We start from the raw sequence: 24,551 nt of genomic DNA, 5'->3' as shown, positions 1-24,551 counted from the left end.
AGTTTTGTAATTACTCACTTTTCTCAATAAAAGATACATAATATTTGAACACGTAATATATGATTATAAATATCATTTATCAGGTTTAATATTGCAGCCGAGTTCTAGGCTTTTATACCATGTGATACTGCCTGCCAAATTTGGACTTTCTGTAATGCTACAGTACATTCCATGTGAAACTGGCCAAAACTTAATATACAACAATCATTTGAGCATTTTACCTTCTAAGCATCCTTGTAATAATCTAATATCTCCTTTAAACTATATTCGTTTAAGGACCTCTATCTCCTGCTTTTTTCGTTCGGCCGGACAAAACTTACACAATTATATAAGTTTGTAACGAGGTGGGAGGAAATTTCGGATTCAAGTGATAGAGAGATAGATAAACAATCATTAATATTACAAAATCCTAATTATAGTTATATATTCAATATTTTGAATACTGTATATATCGGTTGCTACGGTTGAAATTTACCGTGTCAGAACAGTTTCCAATATGTGGGAGGTATGTGTTTTTGTACCGGATTAAATACCGGCCATTTTAGTACATTTTGATCAATACTGATATGGTTGTGGTATTTTTATAATTAATGTACAAATTTTAATTTTTATATAATATTCACTCAAATTCTCTTATATTTTAAGGCTATTTTCTTATTTTTTTTATTCTCTTTTTCTTGAAGATTAAAAACTAAGTCCTTACATTCTTTTTCGTGATAAAAATAAGTAATTATTTCTTTAATAATTAGATTGAGAGTTTAAAAATATTATTGAATTTTTATAAATATATTTTAATTTTTTAAGACTTATATTGATATTATTTTGTAATATAATTTATAAATATATAATTAATTTATTTTTATATAAATTATTTCAAAACAGTACTATCAAAATATTTCTTTTCAATGCTTGAATCTGAACGGTCACAAAAAATGTATTCGAAACTTTGATTGTATCCCACTTGAGAAAGTTCATGTGCCTAAATTTAAAAGAAATCGTTTTCTTTCGTCAACTCGTGGACTTTTGTATTTTTTTTTTTTATTATCACTATTTTATTAAAATATTAATTTTAATATTTTTATTTATTTTAATTCTAATTATAATTTAAATATTTATTCGTTATTAAATAAATGTTGTAATCCGATTAAAAAAAGATGCATATGTGACGCAGCCTGCAAATGGGGATCGGAAGCCGCAAACATGGGATAAGGAAACCCACCATATGAAAGGTTTCCCAGATGCTGGAAGGAGTTCTTGATGTACTGGTTCTATTTGAAGAGAAGCAAATAAATGCATAGATGCTTACCAGAGAGATCTGAGATGACGGCGTGAGATTTTGGGATTTCAGCACCAGGTAATGCTTCAAGAAAATGGAAATGCTTCTAAGACGACGGCGTGGCATTTTTGTAAATGTCTTCAACAAAGAGGAACAAATTTTGTAAAGAAATTGATGGTTGAACTGATGAAAATATCGATTAAATTTTTTATTTTATTTTTCATTTTTATTTGAAGAAGTGAATATTAATAAATTAATATTTTTTATTTTTAAAAAATATTTAAAATTATATAAAAAAATGATTCAAATAAAAGATGAAAAATAATAAAAAATGCACTCGTCGGTTGGCTTCATCGGTATGTTTATCGTTTCCCCTAGCACCGTCCAATTCGTAATTCATCCGTTTACTTCTACCCCTAGTTCTAAAATCCTCTCTTCGCATTGTCTCCACTCTCTTCACTCTGACGATCGACGCCGACGCCATCTCCATACCGTCGCTGATCGAGCCTCATGTTGCTCCACGCCTTCGCAGCTCCTGTTGCTCCGTCGCAGCTCGTGCCCCTCCGTCGCAGGTAGACGTCCACCTCCACACTCCGCCCACTGTACGCCGCAGGTATAAGCCCACACCACCCTCGTGTTGCTTGTTCTACTCTTATTGCTCTACGACGGATTTGGCCCGTTTCCTGCTTTATTAGCAATGTTTTCAACATGGAAAAGTTTGCAAATCAGAAAATTAAGGCAAGGAAATCATAGGACAGCAAGGTCTAACCATGTTGAAAACACTGTTAAAGCAGAGAAATAATAGGACAGTAATTTTTCAAATCGGGAAACGAAGGCAAGGAGTTTGAACTTTGAATTTTGACAACGCGAAGGAATGATGAGATGCTAACGAAACTCAAATAAAGTGAAGGTGAGTTGAGAGATTTTTATTTTTATTTTAAAAAAACTAGGTTGGCATTTTTCTGCTCTGTTTGAACTTTGGCTTGCATTTTTCCCTGGCTTGATTGTTGATGGTCCGGACAGTAAGTTTGGCTTACATTTTGTTTTGTTCAACTTGCTCTGCTCGGAACTGAATTTGATAATTTGATCTTCATATCTTGATTGTTGGCTAATGGAAAGTTGGAAACTGAAAGTTGAATTACCATTGACCATCGAGATTTTAGATGGACGAAAGTTCCAGTACCTCAATTTGACCCAACTTTTTCTTTGACTCTGTGTTTTGGAATTCCTAATTCTGCAGTCAAAAGTCGAGATTTTGATGAATTGGGATTTGGTTAAAGTAGGCACTAATGAGCTGCTGTTATTCATTACATTTGGGATGAACATGATAACACAATCAAATACTAATCATGGTTATACTAAGATTGGTTCCATTATTACTATATTTTTTCTGAATAAGTGGTGTGAACTTAGAAATATTATTGAGTTTTTCAGGTATGTTTTTAAGACTTATATTGATGGTATATTTTTGGAATATAGTTTTTCTATATATATATATATATATATATATATATATGTTTATATATATATGAAATTTATCCGTATAATGACTATCCCAAAACTGTATACCGAAATGTACTAGTACCGAAATATTCCATTTCAATACCTCAACTGGAACGGTCACCAGAATGGAATTCAAAACTTTCTCGGAGACTAAGATGCTATGATTTGAAAAGTGAATCTACGGGGTAATGACGAGGGAGAACTTCTCAATGGTGGTTAAGGGGACAGAGGATGTGTACGGAGGACTTCAAGAAGTCGATGCTGGAGTCGGGGAATGATATTGGAGAAGAAGTTTTTTTGTGAATGCCTTCTTGGAGATTTGGGAGGTTTCTGCAATGCACCTAGGGGCAGCGAGCTGAGCAAAATGAATTTTGATTTGCTTTTTTTTTTTTATTCCCTCTATATTATTTTCTTTATAGCTTCAAAATTTCATCTAGTTTTGTCAATTGTGTAATATATTCTGCCACGTGCTGGGATTTAGATCTCGAGTGAGAGATTGATGAGTGTTATGCTACACTATGAACATTTGTCTTTTTTTTTTTTTTTTTTATAAGTCACTATGAACACTTCTCTATAATTTTGTGCATCATTGTTTTCTGGGTTTTACAGTCAAATTGTGCTTGCCTTTTCCTTGTAGGTAATTTGAGGTCATGGTGGGCTGGCAAAGACAAGTACAATTTGTACTTCGTCGCTTTGGGAAAAGAGTAGAATATAATTACAATGCATTTGCCAGCTTTTCTTCGGTTCGCTTGGAATCCTCCACTTTTACAAGTTAGTCTCCAATTTTCTTGGTCGAAACAAGTTTTGAGTACTTGTATGTAACCAGGTTTATAAATAAAAAAGTATATTTAGCATCTTTCTTTACCTTGTTGCATTTGCCATTCACAACCAAGTCTTTCGGTATTTTTTGTCCAATAGAAATGCAAATTTGAGGATAAAGAAACATTTATTGCTTTTGCAGGTGAGTTACCTTATTTGCAGAGACTATGGAGACCAACTTCTGCAAACATTTCAAGGCCTTTGTATCAATATTTTCAACAATTGGTACTGCTACCTTCCATTTTTTTTGTTTTTTGAAATGATTTTCTTCTGCTTATAATTTTTTTTGCTGATTCTCAAGAATTTTCTTTTTTTTGTTCCTCACTTGTCCTCTAGTTTAGTGAAGTTCTTGACTTTTATCCCATGTAGCACATATGCGTTAAAAAGAATGGCCGTGTTGCATTATTGGCACCGGGTGTCCAAAACAAGATCCCGACTAATCCGGGGAGTACATAGGCGCTTAGCAAAGAGCTTCCCGCAAGTGCATCTCGACTGATTTAAGGGGAAATTCCTTCAGTCCAATAGCCCCAAGAAATTGTTTGCTCCCAAGGGTTAGAACCTTAGACTTGGAGGGAGCATACCACCAAGACTAAGGTTGTTACCACTTGAGCCAACCCTTAGGGTTTAAAAGTCTTGCTGCATTTTATACATGACACACCTGGAAATATATCAAAAACCATATGTAGGTATCCATAATTCTGAAGTTGGTCTCATCACGTAATAGATGCACTGAACTAACACTTTTATAGTCTTTTTATTTGAAAAGAATTGTTAATATGAAGAAATTAGAATGATTAAGGGTAAGAGCATGTGTGCATGATTTGAAGGTTGAGTTTCATAGTAGATAATAATCAGGGTATTTGTTTTTAATCATCTACGTTTGGATTTGTAGATATTCTTTATTGGCAAGTTTCTTTTGCTTATAGCATTTTACTGCTCCAGGGAATTTCTAGTTCTAGGAAGTTACTAGCAGATTTGTCTGAAGAATCGGCCATCCCATCTCCATTGACTCCTGTGTTGGCATTAAACAGTGGAAAAAGTGATGGCCAGAACCAGAAAGCAGTCTCGAAACCTTCCAAGGTTCAAGCTGTCTTAAAGGGCATTAAACAGGTATGTGATTATTGAAATGGTTTTTAATTAGCTAGTCATTCAGCAAAAAAAAAAAAAAGGGAAAGAAAGAAAGAAAAAGAATCAGCTGGTCCCATATAAGAATATTAGTGGGGCATGTAAATATTATCTTTGTTTTTTATTTCATATATGTGTTACATATAGCCATTTAGATTATTATATTTAAAATCCCAGATTAATATAAAAGAGAGATTATTATATGGATACATAATAAATCTTAGTTATATACATAATAAATCGTAGTGACCTATAAAAAAAAAGCATAATAAATCCTAGTTGATGGGGAAGCAATGTGTAGCATGGAAGGTATGGACACAGGACCTTGGGCCTCATTATTATTGAAGGTATGGACCCATGAGCTTGGGCCTCATTATTATTACTATCTGTCTTCTGAAATTTGTAATATTGTACTTCTTTTATTCCTAAGGATTCTGAATATGATATGCACTTCCATTTATACGAGGGAAACAACGAGGAGTAAAGAATTGGGACAAAAAATTATGAAAGTGGAAGCGACACCTGTTGATATTTTCTTATAGTCAGCTGCTAATTTTCCTAGCATGTGGAACTTATTTTCAGATCAATTTCCGAACTTAAGTTGCTCGAAAAGCATTGTGTACATGTACAAACATGGTAGATGGTGGCGTTGGTGTATTTTTGACATTGTACATAAAGGATGTTTTATAAAAATGCTTATTCTGTTGCACCTTAATGACATCTATGTACTTAACTGCTTACTTATCAAAAAAGAAGTGATATGTGTAACTGCCATCCATACTTTGTTTGCCCCTTGGTCAAATGCTGCTTTCAGAGTCCAAAGAAGGTCAACTTGGTTGCTGCTTTAGTTCGTGGCATGCGAGTTGAAGATGCATTGTTGCAGTTACAAGTGACAGTAAAGCGAGCTGCAAAGACTGTATATCAGGTAATACAAGCACCCTACACTTAATGTTTGATGGTGTGTTCAGAATGCCATGGAAGGAGGGACTTCATTCCTTGTAGCTGCAGATTTAGACTATGTAATAAGTATCTATTTTCTGCAGGTTATTCACTCAGCCCGAGCAAACGCAACACATAACTATGGGCTGGATCCCGATCGTCTCCTAGTTGGTAAATGATGCAAGTTAAGTTGCCTTTTTCCTTTAATTTCAATCTTGCTTATCCTGCATTCTCTCTCATTTCATACAGCTGAGTCATTTGTTGGGAAAGGATTATTTAAAAAGAGAGTTTCCTACCATGCTAAAGGAAAATGTGGAATCAAAGTGAGACCTGAGTGCCGACTGACAGTAGTAGTAAGGGAGATGACCGCTGAAGAGGAGGCTGAGATAGCCAGACTCAGGGTCCACAATTTCCGCAAGCTCACTAAGCGAGAAAGGCGACTTGTACCTCATAAGCTTATTGAGACGACTCCAATCTGGAATCGCAAGGGCAAAGCTCGTGAACCGAGAGGCATGGCTGCATGAGCCAGCTTCCCTCCCATGTTTCAGAATCTTACAGAGAGTTTTGTAGAAGTGCGGAGAGATCTCTTCCAATGCCTGCATTCCAGTAGAAATCATCTTGTAGAAATGGAGCAACCTTGTTTCAATCTCAAGTAATACTTGCTCTGAAACAAATTCTATTTAATAAATTAGACCAAGCTCTTACTTTCTCTGGAATCTTTTACGTCTCTTTTTCTAATGGTTTTTACTTAGAGCGGTGCATGCAAATGCAACTCTTGCTGCTTTAAACAACTAATCGGATGCGGATAGACCAGTTGATGGAGTCCATCGAGCTTGGCCAAAATTACAACTGCCTTTCACTTGAAGACCATGATAGCTTTCAGTGAATGGAATTAATGGTGCATCTGCTTGAATTGTATACGGTTGTTAATTAAAAAAATTGCATAAATCTTTCCTATTTACTCATTTTGAAATTGTCTTTTTTCTTTAAACGTCGATTTCTTTTGTCTTGAATCCGTTATTTTCTTTTTAATTTTTTTTTAAATTTACTTGTAGTTCTACTCTCAAAATTTGAACCCAACCACAAACCTAGTTGTTTTTAGAAATAGAGATGAGTTGAGATTAAAATTAAAATTTAAATAAATATTATTTTAATATTATTTTTATAGTAGAATTTGAAAATTTTAAATTATTTATTTTATTTTGTAGTATGAAATTTTAGAAAAAATTATAATAATTAAATAAAATAAGATAAAAGAATTTTATAAAAATAAACGAGACATTTTAGTGCAAATTTTTGGCCGCCCATGAGTACAATTCGGGGCTTTGTAAAGATCCAAAGGAAACGGATTTATCCATCGGGAAAATTCCTTCAAATAAAACAATACAAAACCGTCGCTTTCGGTTGTCTTCTCCTTGATCATATCGAGGAACTTGAGGCTAGAATGAAAAACTCATTTGTCGAGTCGATAGGTAATCCATACATGTTAAAATGCTTGATATAATTTTATCTAAAAAATAAATTTAAATAAAATTTTAATATGATTTACACTCCAAATTAAAAATATAATAACTTATTTATTATATATATTTATTAAGGTTATGATTGGAATTTCCTACTCTTTCTTTCCTCTTAGTATGATTGTTCTCGTGATATTAATGGGTATGTGCCATGTGGCTTTTCTTAAATAGAATACACCCAACAAACGTCTGAATACATGCGAAGGACTAGACAACTAAAATCACAAATATCGCGTCAGGTCTAGTCTAGCCCCCACGTTAATTGATAGATGGGAGCTATATATCTTTGGGTGATTCCAACATCTTATTTTAATTAATCCAACTACCAGTCATATCCATCACTTTTCCAATAGATGCAACCAAAACTTCCAAAAGTGAAATACGTGAAAGGAAACTGTTCCATTATATCATTTGAAACATATCCTCATTTTTTTGCCCTTTTTTGGGCAACTCAATAGAATAAATGTATATGTAAATATGATAAATAATATTTACAGCCTTACCATGTATAAGTATCGTGTATTTTTTTAAAAAATAGATGAATATGGAACTCACACAAAAAAATAATTTTTTAACAGTAAACTCTATTTTTTTTTAATTACATACTATTTTTTTTTTTAAACATCATACTTTCATTCACCTTCAAGGAAAAGATGGAACATGATTACAAAGACATCTAACGACCAACTCAACCGAGCTCTCATCTAGCTCTAAAGATTCCTTAGCTAGACCATGAGCAAACTGGTTGCCACTCCTCCTAACAAAAACTACCTTCCACTGGACCAAACTAGATAGTACCATCCTAGTGTCCAACAAAACCATGCCCACTCTATCCCATCTTTCAAAATGGTGGTTGATCCCTGCCACAATCTGGAGTGCATCTCCTTCCAGCATAACCGAGTTCAACCCCAATTCCCTTGCCATGGAAGCTGCATGAAAAGCTCCTAAGGCTTCAGCCAACACAGGTTCAGCCAAGCTGGGGACAGAGAGCTTCTTAGTGGCCAAAATGGAACCCTCATGGTCTCGGGCCACCAAACCTATTCCAATTCTACCCTGATCCACATTCACAGCAGCATCCCAATTTATTTTTACCCAATTAGATGGAGGAGGGGTCCACCTCGAGGGGTGAATAGAGGCCACTTGAGTTTTAACCTTCTTACTAGCTTGAGCTATCTTGAACTCTTCCAGGGACTGGGATGCTTGCCTCAGTAGTATGTTTGGGTGCAAGAATGACCCTTCAAACAGTAGCTTATTCCTTCTTAACCATATGCTCCTAGCAATGACTGAGAACAGGTCAAGTAATTCCCTATCACACAGTAGAGTGAAACGTTCATACAACTCTATAAAGCTGGCTTCCCTCAAAGTGCTTTTTTGAAAAAAGATATGGCCTTGACTCCAAACATCCATGGCTGAACTGCAGCTCCATAGAGCATGGGTGGTGGTCTCCTCTTCTCTGCAGCAGATGGGGCACATAGGAGATACCACTATCTTCTTCTTGAAAAGGTTGAGCATGGTGGGAAGAGCCTCAAAACATGCACGCCATAAGAAAGTTTTTGTGGTATTAGGGACCTGCATCTTCCAGCATTCAGACCAGCTTCTCTATTTCTGTGTCCCTCTTGATGACTGCCCTCTATGCATTTCGATAGCCTCTTTCTGCATATGATAAGCACTTTTGACAGTGAATGAACCATCTTTGGTGCCCAGCCAAATTAGTTTATCTTCAATACCCGAGGAGCTAATGGGAATTCTTAGCATCATTGCAGCTGTGTCTGAATCAAAAGCATCTGAGATCAAGCATCTATCCCATTGCTTAGTCTCACTGTTAATCAGCCTTTCCACTTTATCATCTTCTTGAAGAATCTGTACTAGAGATTGGACCATGTATGTAGTAGGTTGAGGCAGCCATCTGTCCTTCCATATTCTGGTTCTATAACCATTTCCAATAAACCACAAAAAGCCTTTAACCAGCAGTCCCTTTGCTGCAAAAAAGCTTCTCCATATGAAGGATAGCCTGTTTCCCACCTTGGCTTGGAAGAAGTCATGTTGTGGATGATACTTCATTTTCAGGACTTGAGTAGTTAGAGAGTTTGGGTATTGAACAAGTCTCCACCCTTACTTTGCCAGCAATGTCAAATTAAAAACCTCAAGGTCTCTAAACCCCAGTCCTCCTGTAGCTTTCGATCTTCCCATCTGACCCCAAGACACCCAGTGCACCTTTCTTTCATTTTGTAGATGGCCTAACCAGAATTGCTGCATGATTCTGTTAATATCACTGAGCAAGGATTTGGGCATTTTGAAGACCCCCATGCAATAAGTAGGGAGGGCCTGTACCACAGCCTTAAGAAGTATTTCCTTGCCTGCATGAGAGAGGAATTTATTTTTCCAATTTCCTACTCTTGATTTGATTCTATCGATGATGCTCTTGAAGGCAGCCTTCTTGGATCTACCTATGAGAGCTGGTAGTCCAAGGTACTTTTCATAACAAGATGAAGATCTAGTACCTGCAAGGCTTAAGATGTATTCTTTTGTGGCTGGTTTAGTGTTTGGGCTGAAGAAGATAGAGGTTTTTGTCTTATTTAGTTTCTGGCCAGAGGCTTCTTCATAGAGGTTTAACAGAAAATAGATAGAGGACCACTCTCTTGCATTTGCTCGACAGAAGAGCAAACTATCATCTACAAAAAATAAATGGTTGATGCTGAGTTTTCCCCTGCAAATTGGAAAGCCGTGAATCACTTTGGAGTCTTCAGCATGGTTCAACAAACTACTTAACACCTCAACCACCAAAATAAACAAGTAGGGAGAGAGAGAATCTCCCTGTCTAATGCCTCTAGAAGGATTGAAGCTGCCTTGTGAATTTCCATTTATAAGAATAGAGTAGGATACAGTAGAGACACATTACATGATTAGTCTAATCCATCTACTATTGAATCCCATTTTTGCCATGACCTTCCTCAAGAACTCCCACTCCACCCTATCATAGACCTTACTCATGTCCAATTTAATAGCCATGTAACCTTGCTGCCCTTTGCCTTTAGTGGACATTGAGTGAAGAGTTTCAAAGGCTACAATGACATTATTAAGGATCATCCTCCCGGGGATAAAAGCCCTTTGTGTAGTGGCAATGATGAGAGGAAGGATCTCCTTCAGCCTGTTGGATAGAACTTTTGAGACCACTTTGTAGATGACATTACAGAGGTAGATAGGCCTATATTCGAGTACTTTCTGAGGATTCTTGATTTTTGGCATTAAGACAATGAAGGTATTATTAATAGGAGCAATCTCACCACCTTCATTTAATATTTCCAGGGCTGCTTTAGTGATATCCTCTCCTATGACTTCCCAATGAGACTGGTAAAACAAGGCTGAAAAACCATCTGGGCCAGGAGCACCCATAGGATTCATCTGAAAAAGAGCATCCTTTATCTCTTCTGCTGTAAACTGTTTGGATAGCTTGGAGTTCATCTCTCTATCTACTCTGTGATGGACATGATTCAAACAGACATCCACATCTTTTGGACCTGAAGAGGTAAATAGGTCTTGGAAATACTGGGAAAATAATGCAAAGATTTCTCTCGGATCAGTGGTTTCAATGCCATCATCCTTTATAATTTTTTGAATTCCATTGTTTTTCCTCCTCTGGTTAGCACACCTGTGGAAATATTTAGAGTTTCTGTCTCCATCTTTGAGTCATGCCTGTTTTGCCCTCTGTTGCCATTTCAAATTCTCTTCCTCTAGAGCTTTGTCAATTACCTTTTTTAGAGCCTTGATAGCTGTTGTATTTGAACCAGTGTTCGAGTCTTGCATCCTGGACAGTTGATTCATATCAGTTTGAATGTCCCTCCTTACTTTCCTTATAGTTGAACTCCAATGTTTTAGAGAGTCCTTAAATTTCTTAAGCTTTCTCAAGACTGAATAGATCTTTAATCCCTGCTGAGTATCCTGGTTTGACCAATTGGATTTAATGATGTTGTTGTAGGTCTCATGAAGGTTCCAACTTGTCTCGAATCTGAATATCTTTTATCTTTTTGTCTCTACACAAGTTCCCCATCTTATTCTTCTTCTTGCAATGATCAGTAATGGGCAGTGGTCCGAGATTTGAGCGGCTAGGGCACTGACACTACGTTCATAAAACATAAAATAAAACTATATCTACTATTATTCAATAATAAAAGACACCTTAATTACATAATGTTGTATTAAAAAATACCATAAAATAAAAATATACCACATCAAAATAATGACAAGTTATACACTAGTACTTTGTTTAAATGCTGGAGTATTTATCTAAATATTTGTTATAATTCAGTGAGATATAGACCCGATGCGTTGATCCTACTATGCTTAAAATTGATATTTAGGTCTGGTTTAGTTCTATAAATTATATGAGATGAGATGATAATTAAATAAAATATTGTTATTATATAATTTATTAATATTATATTTGTTTTGTGACTTGAAAAAATTAAATTTTTTATTATATTTTATATAATAATTAAAAAAATATAATAATTATATAAGATGAGATCTCATATACCAAACCAAACGGGGCCTTAAATATCTACCTTAGCATTTGATGTTAGAAAATCCATAAATTATGTCGTTTTCTTCTTCAAATTATAAAAGACATTTAGATGAAAAATTGAAGAAATTTCTATTTATAAATTCTATACTTACAATTTTACTTATATAACTATACGCGATGTATAAAATTGAAAAAATACAAATCCAAATTTCAAAAAACACTATCACTTGTAAATGGCCCAATGGCGTACAGAATCAGAATCAAATGTTTTAACTTCAATGATGATACTCTGAGAGAGAGAGAGAGAGAGGGAGAGAGGGACAAGAACCTTATAAATTTCCTTTCAAGAGAGAACGGAGTTTTATGAATTTATCTAATCTTTAACATCATCCGTAAACGTGGTTTAAGGGAAGGAAATTGGCGTTTGTTTCGGGACCTTTTAGACTGGATAGAGAGCGCTGTGCTCGGGGCTCTGCTCCAACAGAGTCGCCATCCCCCGACATAATGGCGTTTCAGAGGCGGCGCCACCACTATTACCTCCGCCTCCAGCGTCTTTTCCCGTTTATCTCCGCCTTGTCCGCCGCACTTCTCATCCTGTTATCTCTACTATCCTTTTTCGCCCCTTCCCCCGTCGATTCCGTTCACCTCCGCCACCGTTCCTTTGTACTCTCTCTCTCTCTCTCTCTCACACACGCACACACACATACATCTTCTCTTTTCATGCATTTTTATTCTTTCGATTCATTTCGAGTGGCATCGTGTGCAGCTTAAGGTTCGCAACGACGATACAGTTGGAATTTCGTCATTTCGTGTTCCGGTAGGTGTTTTCGATCCTGAGAGACTAATTTCAATCTTTAATGTTTTCTTGGATTTCTTTTTTCTGCTCACTGTTTTCATGAGCTTTGAGCATTAGAGTGGCGGGGGGAGATCGGTTCGTGATCTTTGGAGCTCTAGAAATTACAAGTTCTACTACGGTTGCAGCAATGCCAGCAAGAAGTTTCAAAGTGCGTGTAACTTCGCGGCCCTTTCTTTTCTGTTAGAATTGTGCAATTTAAGTTTCCTCGTTTGGTTTTGCTTCTGGAAGTAATTTTATTGGTTTTGATCACCACCTACTATTTAACTAAGTATTGTTTCTAAGGTTTCCGACTTTTTTTTTTTATTGGCTTTTGCGGAATGCCAGTCTTCTACTGTGATTATTTTGATTTCGGACTGTCTTGTTTTATTTCAGAAGCTGAAGCTATTACGCATCCCAATCGATACCTGGCAATAGCAACCAGTGGGGGCTTGAATCAACAAAGAACTGGTGTAATTTTCTGGCCTTGTACCTCTGTACAGTAGTTGTAAATTGGAGCACTAAATACCAGTGCATTTAAATTTATGGCTTTTTATCTCCTAAATTCGCTGCATTGGAGTAGTCATAACCTGCTATCTTGACATTTGAGCTACGGTATATGTAAACTCATCTCCATCTTGGGCGTAATATTATTCATAGCCAAAAGAATATTTTATTCCAATAATTTAGGTTGAGGAAAATTTTTTTTTATAAGTAAAAATAAAAATGAAATTTAGTGAGGAAAAATAATAGTTGGGAAACAATAATTTAAGTAAAAATTAAATTATTAATTAACATATGGTCAGTGTAGTTGCAAAATATAAAATTAAAAAAAATATATTATTATTAAAAGAATAATATTATATTATTATTTTGGCTAATCTAACCTGGGTTTATATTTTAAATGGTTTTGATTTTATGCAAAACATGTACTTTTAGCTAAATTGGCTAGACCAATGCCAATGCTAGAAAAGGTTCTTGCACAGGTTTTTATATGTTGGAATGAATGTTTTCCGGGCAGAAATTTTGTGAAAGTTGAAAGATTTTACTAGTACTCGACAAAGTGGAACATACATGCATTTCTTTGAATTATTTGTTCCTGGAAGCAAGTGTGCTAGGCTGCTAGGTCACATGAAAATAAAATGAATTTATACGAGGATTGCTGACTCTTTAGCAAAGACAGAGAGCGTAAAACTAAAGAATTAAATAAATGAAGATTTGATATAGGCAAGTAGTGTACATACTTGTAGCATGATGTGTGTGGTGACTAGAACCATCTAACCAATGTTTTGTTGCTGTGCCACTTCTTGATTACAAGTATTTAAAAGATGTTATTACTGCTCATGCCAAGCTTAGCAGACCTACCTTTGACAGATTACAGATGCTGTGGTTGCTGCCCGTATATTAAATGCTACTCTTGTTGTTCCAAAGTTGGACCAAAAGTCCTTCTGGAAAGATTCCAGGTTGGTAATGCTCTGCAACTTCTCTTTGAAACTTGGAAGTTGTAAATACATTTAGCCGTTCAAATTGGATCTATTTGCATTCAGTTCTTACCATTGCAAGATAACAAATCTCTTTGTTTTGCAGTAACTTTTCGGAGATCTTTGATGTTGATTGGTTTATATCATTTCTGTCGGAAGACATTAAAATTATTCAGCATCTGCCTAGGAAGGGAGGGGAAATTTTGGATCCATACACCATGCGTGTGCCAAGGAAGTGTAGTGAAAGATGTTATGAAAGTCGTGTATTGCCCGTTCTATTGGAAAGGCATGTAAGTTTTCATTCTCTTATCCTTCTTTTGATTGCTTTTGTACAGTACAACTCTGATTTTTCTTTTTTCTATTTTTATTTTGTATACTGTTGCTCACATCAGTATATATTCTTAACTTAGAAACGATGATATGCACTGAAGCTTGATTTGTTTTCCTCTCGTGCACCTTTAGATGAATTGGGACTATACTTGGCTGATGTCTTTCTAATTGGAAAATATAACCAGGTGCCTGTGGAACCTTTTATTACAGATCTATTTGGATCATAGGATTTCAACTTGAGGAGAATCGTGCATCCTCATATGTTGGCTAAAAAGCGAATTTTACTAAACTGAACGGATTCCGATTTTATTTTTATGGAATACAAAAGAAAAATATCATTTGCATAGCACCCAAAAGAAATCATAAAGGATTGAAAAAGAAGAATATCAATCCCCGAATCTATTGTATTCTTAATATTACTTAAACATGCATGTATCAAACTGCATTTGAATCTTTTATGTTTATTGTGTGATTGAACATTATAAATTTTGAGAGTCCATGTATATTTTAAACATGCTCAAGAAATATGTCAAATCACCTATGCCAAATAGAAACCACGTCCCTGATTTGACATTTCCCACTGTTGCTTTTGTGCGGCTCATATTCTATCTTGAATATATTTCAAATAATGCCAAAATAGAAGCTTACTGGTCTTTATTCTTTTACAGGCTGTTCAGCTCACCAAATTTGATTACAGACTTGCAAACAAGTTGGGCACAGATTTGCAAAAGTTGAGATGTAGAGTTAACTACCATGCGTTAAGGTTTATTGATCCAATACTTCAGATGGGTGAAAAATTGGTTCACTGGATGAGGATGAAAGGCAAGCATTATATCGCATTGCACCTGAGGTAGTCTAATTGGTCTTCGAACTTCTATATCTCTGATGAGTATGCTGTAATTAGAGAAATAATTTAACTTTACCATTTGTTCTCTTGTATATCCTGTATAATTTCTGCACTGACGGGTGGGCTGTGTACCTTGCCTTGGTAACTGGTAAGGTTCCACATCATAAAAAAATGTTTCCTGCACCATTTTGATTAAGCCGATTGTGCAAACATTTGGAACCTGTGTTCAAACTTTCCAGTTGATTGTCACTGCTGATGATGAAATAGATTGTCATATGTAGATGCATGGGTTCTTATTCGCGTGTTTTCTTTAAACATATGCACATTGTACACACAAACAAGTATACACAAATGTCCACACCACTTATATCTACATACTTAAGGCCTATTTCTCCGTTTCCTTTTAATTTGGATTGAAAAACCAACTAACAGCATAGGTTTTGAGTGTACGATTTATGTTTTGAGGTGATGATCTGGTGTAGTGCTTTTGAGAAATTTGGAATTCTAACAGCAGGCTGTCAGGCTGAACCTCTAGGATTGATAGTGGCCGTGTCTGCATTCTGTGGAGAATAAATCATCGTTGCATAATATGCATTATAATGGAAAAAACAATGTTTTTACATTGTGAGAGTTTTTTATGCAACCAGATCTTTCTTCTTACAGGTTTGAACCTGATATGCTTGCATTCTCGGGATGCTATTATGGTGGTGGAGAAAAGGAAAGGAAAGAACTGGCTGCAATACGGAGGAGGTGGAAAACTTTACATGTTAGTCTCAACTATTTTACATAAGAACTTCTTCTTCTTCTTCTTTTTTTAAATAATACTTGTTTTATTAGAAATAATAAAGCCCTCACTCAAGTGGAGGAACAACCATAATTACATGAAAAAAACATAAGAACTTCTCTTATTCAGCTTGATCTTCCATGTTTTTGAGATGCAAAATGGAAACCTGAAAATCTAAATTCAGGGTGCATGTATCTGACTTCTAACTTGAAGCTCAACTTTAAAGTTGGGATAGACGAAGGGGCAATGGGTGTGAAAAGAGAATCATAGATAAATGATGGTGGCCATAGGTGTGAGCAGCCTTTCCTACATTAGGAATGTGTGTTTATAAGATGAATGGGAGATGCTACAATGACGCTTCTGTAACATATCTTTGGGACATTAGTCTTATACGTTGAAATTGAATTGATAATAATCTATAGTTTATGAAGCATGTCTGAGGCTTTTTTGATTGACTTGCAGATCAGCAATCCTGATAAGGAAAGGAGGCATGGAAAATGCCCACTCACACCAGAAGAAGTAGGTCTGATGCTGAGAGCACTGGGATATGGCAGTGATGTCCACATTTACGTGGCATCTGGGGAAGTGTATGGAGGGGAAGAGACATTGGCACCCTTGAAAGCACTCTTCCCAAATCTCTATTCAAAAGAAACTATAGCCACTGAGGAGGAGTTGGAACCGTTTTCTTCATTTTCTTCTCGCATGGCTGCACTTGATTTCATAGTGTGTGATGAAAGTGATGTATTTGTGACAAACAATAATGGTAATATGGCAAGAATATTGGCTGGACGAAGGTATGCTTTTTTTCTTTCCGTTTACCATACTCTTTTCTATTTCTTGTTTGGACTAACTGCTAACTTTCAAGCATTTCCCTACGTGCAGGAGATATTTTGGACACAAACCTTCTATTCGACCAAATGCTAAAAAGCTATATCGGTTGTTCTTGAGCAGAAATAACATGACTTGGGAAGCGTTTGCCTCTAGAGTTCGTACTTTTCAAAGAGGTTTCATGGGGGAGCCAAAAGAAGTGAGGCCTGGCAGAGGTGAATTTCATGAGAACCCATCTACATGTATATGCGAAGATTCTGATGCCAAGACAGAAGAAAGAGACTCCAGACCTAGAAAACATGGCAAGGGTCATTATCCCGCCATAAAAGATGTAGTAATTGATGTTCAAAATCTTGATGATGAGCCAGAATGGCTTGATATGGATGACAATGAAGATCGGAATGACCCCCTAGAGAAAGGTCTCTTCAACAGAACTGTTTCGGATTTTGATGGAGCAATCTCTGATGATGATCCTGAGTTGGAAGAGATTATTTCGGACTAACAAAGCTATTGGTAACAGATTCTTTTTTTTTTTTTTTTCAAATTTTTTAATTTAAAATTTCCGTACGCACCCAACAATGGAAAATTTGTAGGTAATCTTGAAATAATGAATATATAGTACTCATCCTATGCCACGTAATTAAAATTATTTATGTAAATATTTTTAATTGACATGGCTATGATAAAAAGGCAGTACCACGCGTCCAAGACTCCAAAGTCTTGTGGCCATGGTACATAAGTGGCATCCTCTATGATAAAGCCACTGGGAAGGAACAAAATGCTAACCAGGCTAATGCCACAATGTTGGGTTCATGCCAATGAGCTGTTACATAAAAGTGTTTTCGGGTACACACCACGCCGCAACTCTTGGGGAGAATGATCTCTGTTGACTATTGTTGAAGATGGAGATGCACACGAGCTTTTAGTCTACATGCAATGAAGTCCAAACAAGCTCTGTTGCCAATAAATGTTTTAGACATATACATGTGCATGTGAGTGTGTGTGTATATATATATGCATATGTATGTATGTGCATACGCATATTGCCTGTGGCTCTTCCGCCCTTTTCTTCTTATTTCTTTCTCGTTTTCTTTCTTTTTGCTTTCCTATTGATACTATCTTCGTTTTCTCGTAAGAACTGAAAGACTTAAGGCATGATGTCATCTCTCAGGATGGGCTTAAACTGATGCCATATAAGAATGCATCTTTCTTGCAAAGATGAAATCGCAAGTAAATGTTGTCCAAAATATAATCAGGGTCTGAAATTGAAGAGCTGGAGAGCATTCACAATCCAAAAGAATGAATTAATTGAAAGAGTTTCATTGATATAATTGGATTTGAATCGTCTATACCACCTAACTGAAGTTATAAGCTCAAAAACCAGCTCTTCAATAGGAAGGAGGCAACTCTTCCAGTGAGTCATCGGCCGGAGGTGGTGGAGATGTCCCAAACTCTAGATTTGGGTAGAAACCAGGAGGCCGCTCCCGAGATTGAATTGAAAATAACTGACTCGAGTCACCCACAACGTCCGCCCAACCATAATGAGGTTCAGCCCTTCATCAAAAGTGACAGCTCATCAAATTTTAATTTGAACTTAATTAAAGCCATTTTTTTTTAAGAGGATCACATTAACAAGGAAACTTGAATAAAAGAAAACCTTCAAAAAATAATCTCTATTCTAATTCGCAGAACTGTGCTGGCTACTCCCATTTTAACTTACTATAGTGCATAAACTGCTAGCTTTGATGGTTAATATAAGACTACAAGTATATTCTTACTCATAATAGGTTTCCTCGTCCACAACAATATCCCAGCTTTCACCTGTTGTGCTCTTCCCATATTTATGCACTTTACTGATGCAAGAAGAAAAAAAACGTATTAGAATCTAATACAGCATGCAAAAAACTACTGTTTTTTTTTTTTTTTTTTTTTTTTTTTTTTTTTTTTTTTTTTTATATAAATTGGCACCAGGTGTTTGGAACAAATTCCCGACTAAACCCAGGGGTGCATAAACTCTTAGCAAAGTGTTTCCTACAAGTGCATCAGGTAATTCAAGGAGAAATTCCTCCAGTTCGATGGCCTCTAGAATTGACTTCCTATGCGGATGTTTATCTTAATAAATACATTTTTTTGATAAGTAAATGTTTATCTTAATAAATACATGAAAAATAAAAGAACTGGGGCTTAATCATTATATTTAGCTGTAGTTAAATTTGAGAACAATTTGAACATGGTTCTATGCTAAAATCAAATGATCAACAACTGTTAGTTATCATGAGCCGAGAATTGCTAGATTCATAAATTGGTTTAATAGTTTGATGTCCATACCCATTTCCGAAGTGTTCTTCCCCCCATGTTCTTGACCAACCTGAACAAGAGATAAAAAAGTAATGATGAACTCACATACACCATACCTCATTGGTTACATAAACAAGAACATCTCAATTGCTGGACATGGAAATAACTTTCTGAGAAATCCCGGGCAACTAACAACCAATGCCTCCACTCCTGGCCTTCAAACCATGACATAATCCTGATATATAGATTTTCCCGCTTCCTAAGAGTAGACCAGTTATGCACATTACGGTATGTTCAATATTTCTTTATTTTGTGCAGATCAGTATCATGTTCTAAAGAATATTTCTACTCATAGGGTAGACCAGTTGAGCACTTATTTGTGTTTTGAGAAAAACACCTGCTACATATGTGGCCAGGGATAAATATTACCAAAATTATAATCTGCAAGCAAAGGAAGGCCCATATGAAATCTCAAGGTAACGGATATTGGTTGCTGCACAAGAAATTCTAAAATAACAAATAATTAACTCTAAAGCAGTATGAGCAGATTTGATAGGAAAAAAATACATCATCACTTGAGAATGTTAGTATTAGACATACGTTCACCAATGGGAGATACATGCCATGTCTCCCCTTGCCGGGAACCTATTCCAGCAAAGAACTTCTCTTCCCATTTGTCTCCCCATTTGGTTCCGAGTTCAGTCTCAGCCCATTTATCTGTCCTGAGGAGGTTAGAGAGAGAGAATCAACTGGAAAAGTCTAATTGTATTAAACATTGTCGCATGTCTTGGAAATACGAAATCCTGGAACTTCCTAATATACTTCTCTTTTTCTATTTCTTTCTATTTGTCGCTCTGTATCATTAAAAAAGGTATTATATGCAGTTGATTAAGGGCAACATCTGAGTCTAAGACCAAATGAATTATACAAAGCACATTTAACTTCAAAGTGATATGAGAGGATGGTTAAAAACCATTTGAGAACAGATCCTCTTCCGTCATAATGCTCTCCCCACTTCTCCCACCATGACTGTTCGTTCAGTCTACCATATTTATGTGCCCCTTTCTCAGTCCAGCCTTTAGCATCATATTTCTCCCACCTATATCCAGATTAGATGTATCATCAATATATTAGCAATACAAGATACCTCATTATTGCTCGGATGCATAAATAGTTCACAACATGCCACTATTGTGCATCAAAATATATTAGCTTACCACTTTTCAAACCATCCAGCATTCTCAGTGCCAGATTTTGCTTGTTTCTGCGCACTCCTCTCTATCCTTGCTAAATTACTGCAATATCAAAATCCAGGGAAATTGACTTGTTATGATTGACATGGAACAAACAGGAAAGTTACATTTGTAGTGTGAAAAATAAAGCAAATCATTCATTTTTTTTTTTAAAGGACAGTATGACAATAAAGAAGACCTCCATTCATCTTGATGAAGATTTTCCTGCCATGTTTCCCACCATGAATCCCCTTCGGCATTTCTACCAGATTTTTCCACACCTATGAGAAAATATAGAACTGAATGAATGCACATATAACGAAGCAAAAACTCATCAGCTACCCAAAAATTCTTTTATAAATACCTAGCTCTTTGTATCCACTCCAGTCACTTTTCTCCCACCACTGTCAATGAGATTAATAAATCCAATTAAATGTATCCTCTTGGGATGATACTTAATGGGGTTATAAAAGAATGTTTACTTAGATGGTTAATAATAGAGTTTTGTTTTTTGATCGGTAGTAGGTGATTAATAATAGAGTGGAAAATGAAAAGTGATAGATCACTCAAAACAGAGTCCAAAGATAGGGAATTATTTGAGACAATACAAAATTTTACAAGAATTTTCTTCCAGTAATTCCAATGCATATAGATAATACCATAGATAGCTAGAAGGCAGAGATTTCGGCCAATGGAGAGACACGTTCCAAGTTAAAATATGCTAGTAATATTAAAAAAAAAAAAATTATAAACTTTCAAGGTATGAAAACTAGATAGAAACCATTAACTTAAATTTCAAAATATCATGATCCTTTTCATCAATAATGTGCTAGTAATACAAGTAGAGATTGACGACTACCATCTTTATGAAATTTTGCATCCCTTCTAACAACATTCATACCTTGCTACGTGCTAATACACTGATAACTTGAGGCTAAAGCATCCATAAGTTGTGACAAGGATCCAACAATAACGATGATAATGATGATTTGATTTGATTTTATGGAATGAAAAAGAATTTTATCCACCATCTAAAAATTTCATAGTTTGGTAACAGTCTTTTGGATTTCCATATGCATTACATAAGACTCCAAAAAAATGCATCAGTCTGGCCGGCTAGGGAAATATTCTACAATATGTTTCCACGTTGATTAATATTTTTTATCAGTAAAAAAGAAATTTCTACCCTGATTAATATTAAAGCCCACATAACAAATCGCTTTCCCCATAGCCATTAATCGGCACCTATAACCTCCACCAAGAAATTCTTGCAAATAAGATGACCATTACTTAAAAGGAAATGTTTTTGCTTTCTCATTACTAAATGTACCTAGAAAGTGATATAAATTTCAATCCCCCAATGATGATTACCATTCCCTCTTAATTGTATAGATGAAACATCAACTCCTTGCATAGAAGGTTTTAAATCAGATTACACCTTGAGATTGTCAAAGGGTTAAGTACCCTTGAGCTTTCAGCTGAAATGAAAATGGTCTATTAGCTCATACCCTTAAGTGTTTACCACATTCTCTCCTCTTTATAAGCAGCTCTTTATTAACTGTTTGGCTTTAGTTGATATTCTTTTTTTCTGATGAATAAGATTTTGATACTCAACACCATGACCAAAAGTTATGTCAAAGGATAGAAATTTTTAAGGTAGTTTAAGTTATGCTATCAAAATATCTAATAGTCAGAAACTTGCGAGTTGCAGTCATTGAGTGGGTCGAACTTCTTTATTTGCATTTTCATCAGTATATATACATATAAAGTACTGTAAAATTAGATTAGCATTGTCAATTACAGTAAGTAATTCACAGAACATTTATTCCATTTAGATTCACTCCAATACTAAAATACTTTCGTACATGAAATATCATGATATCATAGAATGATTTCATACCGTTTCTTTCCATTCTGAGGAACCATCGTGTGACTGACCACCCATTCTTGTCCGCCTAGATCTGTATCCATTTCCACCCAAATCTTCCCCGCTTTCTCGATACCAAGTACTTCCATCTTCATTGGTGCCAGACTCATTAACATTCTCATTCAGCAAGCTAATGCCCCAGTCCTTCTCATTCGCAATACCAGTGTCTACAGTGAATAAATAGACCAGTGAAAGCAAAAGGTTTTATCAGACATGTTATCTCCAGATGCCACCAATCAGTTGTTAGCATAGATGGAATTTCTCCGTTGATTTTCTTTGTTATCTTAAGTTTTTAGCTTGAGCAATGTCAACCCATTCAAATTACCTCTTTTTGGAGGAGTGTCACGGGATTGTGGACCAGTATTCCCCAGGGTACAACGAGGGTAGAATTGTATTTCTTGTTTCGAAACAGAGCGCCATCTGCATGATAATTACAATGCTAAAAAAGCAACTCAACCAAACCAATGGCCAGCACAAGTTGTCTTCCAAAAGCAATCAAGACCTTAAAAGGACTCTAATATGCAAGCATTACATTATAAATACACCGGTAACAACAAAAAATACATACATTATATACAATTGCAGGCGCGCACACAGATATGTATGTATGTATGTATATAGAATAATAATGCTATATGCATGTTCTCTTTTCCGTTACGTACTGACATGTAATAAAAATAAATACTGTTAATTTAGGAGTTTTTTGACTAATGTGAAAATACTGAAATTTTTTTTTATACGAGTAAGTAAAACTAAACAAGAAAATTGGAACGTACTGAGAAGAAGCGAAGGGCATCGCATGGGAGACTTGGGTACGGACTTTGTGGGGGGTTTTCTTGGGGTCGAACGGCCATTTTTCTGTCTTCTCCATGCGCTTCGCCGACCCGGTCGCTTTCCGGATCGAAACCACCGGGTTGGAGCCGCAGCAGCTGACTCGACCCAGCTGTCCAACTCGGTCACGCACCCTTCTGCTCCACCGCTTCCCCAACTCCAGTCCGAGGCCACGCGTCTTAGGAAAAACATCTCGGACAAATCGCCGTCCTGGCCCGAGCTTGAAATTGAAATGAGCCGATAAGCGTTCGGAACTCGCCACCATTATTTACGAAAATGCCATTCCAATGAAATTAAAAATAAAAAAAATAAAAATAAAAAAACTCAATGCCCTAGGAAAAAGCTCTTAGCACAGAGTTTTGCTGGATTGAAGAAAGAGAAGAAGAACTGAGTTAATCTCCTTAGTTTGATGCAAGTACTTTTGGAGAAAAAGAAAAGGAACCAACAGGACTAGATGCGAGAAATTCGGGTGAATCTTTGTGCTAGGACATTTGATGCTGAGGGACTGAGCTTTGAAGAGTGAAGAAGAAGAACAGAGATGGAGAGAGATCGAAGAGTGGAGCTTTGGCATATGGCAATGGCTGCGGAGTTCGAATTGCCGGATTAATCATACACGTGTGCAGAAGGCGCGGCCCACTTATGCCACGTTTCGACGTTTGTTCCGTCACTTCTGTCTGTCATTGATCTGCTTGGAAGCCCGGGTCCCAACCCAATTAACTTTCCATATAAAGTCTATTTATAATCATCTCATTTTTTTTCTTTTTCTTTTTAAGTAAGATTTATTCGTTTCGTAAATTTAATACAAAGAAAGTAGTAAAATAATTATATAATAAAAGGAAGATTTTTTCGCTCGGAAAGTTCAGAACACATGGAGGAATTTAGTTTAGGGGTAAGTTTCCAAATACTTGATTAGAAGCTACCCATTGTCCCAATTGATGTGTGATCGATTTTAAGATCAATGAATTTTTTTTATAGTCTATTGGTCAAAGCCTTGTAGCATGTAATAAATATCTCTAGTGGTTGTCTGCATGGTCTAATCGATTGCCACTGTCAAATTGTTGATAGCCAATATTGTTTGTGCTAAGTCTCATTCGATGATATATTTTTTTTATACCTCGTTTTGCCCCTTTTGTTATTGCCATTAATGCTGCTGATGCTTCTCTAATATTAGGATTTGTATTGTGGATGTTTTCTTGCTTGTGCAAAGAGAGGAGTGCCCCTTTTCATTTCTGCATATGGCTGCTATGATGTTCTCATTTTGTCTGACAGCTACATCGAAAGAGAGTGAGAAGACTCCTGTAGGTGGTGGATGCCAATGGGGTTCCTATTGAGATTCTATGTTGTTCTAGGCTTCTATATGTTCTTTGAATTTTTGTATGATTGTTGTGATGAACCAGTGAATGAGAGGACATTAGGCACCATGGGTGATTTGGTTTCTAATAAACCAGATGTTATTC

At 36.0% G+C, this 24,551-nt stretch overlaps 5 protein-coding genes across 11 annotated transcripts; 2 read left to right on the top strand and 3 right to left on the bottom strand.

The window, feature by feature from the left end:
* The first annotated feature begins 1,408 nt into the window (after positions 1-1,408).
* Positions 1,409-6,627, top strand: LOC122318625 (50S ribosomal protein L22, chloroplastic-like). 3 transcript variants are annotated; one of them, XM_043136161.1, is made up of 8 exons: positions 1,409-1,889; positions 2,071-2,186; positions 3,417-3,550; positions 3,741-3,823; positions 4,541-4,708; positions 5,538-5,648; positions 5,767-5,833; positions 5,912-6,371. In XM_043136161.1, the coding sequence occupies exons 3-8, from the start codon at positions 3,430-3,432 to the stop codon at positions 6,184-6,186; spliced, it is 825 nt and encodes a 274-aa protein (XP_042992095.1). In that variant the 5' UTR covers positions 1,409-1,889; positions 2,071-2,186; positions 3,417-3,429; the 3' UTR covers positions 6,187-6,371. The 3 variants fall into 3 exon arrangements, 2 of the variants coding, with proteins under 2 accessions (XP_042992095.1, XP_042992094.1); XR_006244885.1 differs by lacking the exon at positions 2,071-2,186 and adding an exon at positions 6,415-6,627 and having other exon boundaries at positions 1,415-1,889; positions 5,912-6,314; XM_043136160.1 differs by lacking the exon at positions 2,071-2,186 and having other exon boundaries at positions 1,416-1,889.
* A 1,197-nt stretch (positions 6,628-7,824) lies between these two features.
* On the bottom strand, positions 7,825-8,757 carry LOC122274364. Its single transcript, XM_043083409.1, has one exon. The coding sequence runs from the start codon at positions 8,755-8,757 to the stop codon at positions 7,825-7,827; it is 933 nt and encodes a 310-aa protein (XP_042939343.1).
* A 537-nt stretch (positions 8,758-9,294) lies between these two features.
* On the bottom strand, positions 9,295-10,862 carry LOC122274363. The gene is made up of 3 exons (XM_043083408.1): positions 10,832-10,862; positions 10,082-10,700; positions 9,295-9,889 (listed from the first exon to the last, which is right to left on the bottom strand). Exons 1-3 carry the CDS (start codon positions 10,860-10,862, stop codon positions 9,295-9,297), a joined length of 1,245 nt encoding a protein of 414 aa, XP_042939342.1.
* A 1,133-nt stretch (positions 10,863-11,995) lies between these two features.
* LOC122318623 (O-fucosyltransferase 16-like) lies at positions 11,996-18,075 on the top strand. Of its 4 annotated transcripts, none has more exons than XM_043136155.1 (11): positions 11,996-12,367; positions 12,471-12,521; positions 12,618-12,708; positions 12,933-13,009; positions 13,911-13,999; positions 14,124-14,307; positions 15,016-15,197; positions 15,858-15,960; positions 16,441-16,772; positions 16,861-17,319; positions 17,942-18,075. In XM_043136155.1, the coding sequence occupies exons 1-10, from the start codon at positions 12,209-12,211 to the stop codon at positions 17,306-17,308; spliced, it is 1,716 nt and encodes a 571-aa protein (XP_042992089.1). In that variant the 5' UTR covers positions 11,996-12,208; the 3' UTR covers positions 17,309-17,319; positions 17,942-18,075. The 4 variants fall into 4 exon arrangements, with proteins under 4 accessions (XP_042992089.1, XP_042992090.1, XP_042992087.1 ...); XM_043136156.1 differs by lacking the exon at positions 17,942-18,075 and adding an exon at positions 17,501-17,802; XM_043136153.1 differs by lacking the exon at positions 17,942-18,075 and adding an exon at positions 17,497-17,801.
* LOC122318624 lies at positions 18,042-23,788 on the bottom strand. 2 transcript variants are annotated; one of them, XM_043136158.1, is made up of 11 exons: positions 23,040-23,786; positions 22,589-22,683; positions 22,237-22,430; positions 20,701-20,740; positions 20,536-20,617; positions 20,322-20,399; positions 20,078-20,203; positions 19,705-19,826; positions 19,135-19,174; positions 18,585-18,659; positions 18,042-18,360 (listed from the first exon to the last, which is right to left on the bottom strand). In XM_043136158.1, the coding sequence occupies exons 1-11, from the start codon at positions 23,357-23,359 to the stop codon at positions 18,195-18,197; spliced, it is 1,338 nt and encodes a 445-aa protein (XP_042992092.1). In that variant the 5' UTR covers positions 23,360-23,786; the 3' UTR covers positions 18,042-18,194. The 2 variants fall into 2 exon arrangements, with proteins under 2 accessions (XP_042992092.1, XP_042992093.1); XM_043136159.1 differs by lacking the exons at positions 18,042-18,360; positions 18,585-18,659; positions 19,135-19,174 and adding an exon at positions 19,190-19,545 and having other exon boundaries at positions 23,040-23,788.
* Positions 23,789-24,551: the final 763 nt, after the last annotated feature.

The sequence above is a fragment of the Carya illinoinensis genome, chromosome 8, assembly GCF_018687715.1.
Source record: "Carya illinoinensis cultivar Pawnee chromosome 8, C.illinoinensisPawnee_v1, whole genome shotgun sequence".
NCBI classification, from domain to species: domain Eukaryota; kingdom Viridiplantae; phylum Streptophyta; class Magnoliopsida; order Fagales; family Juglandaceae; genus Carya; species Carya illinoinensis.
Note: the sequence above shows the minus strand (reverse complement) of the source record. Positions and strands in the feature narration are given on the sequence as shown.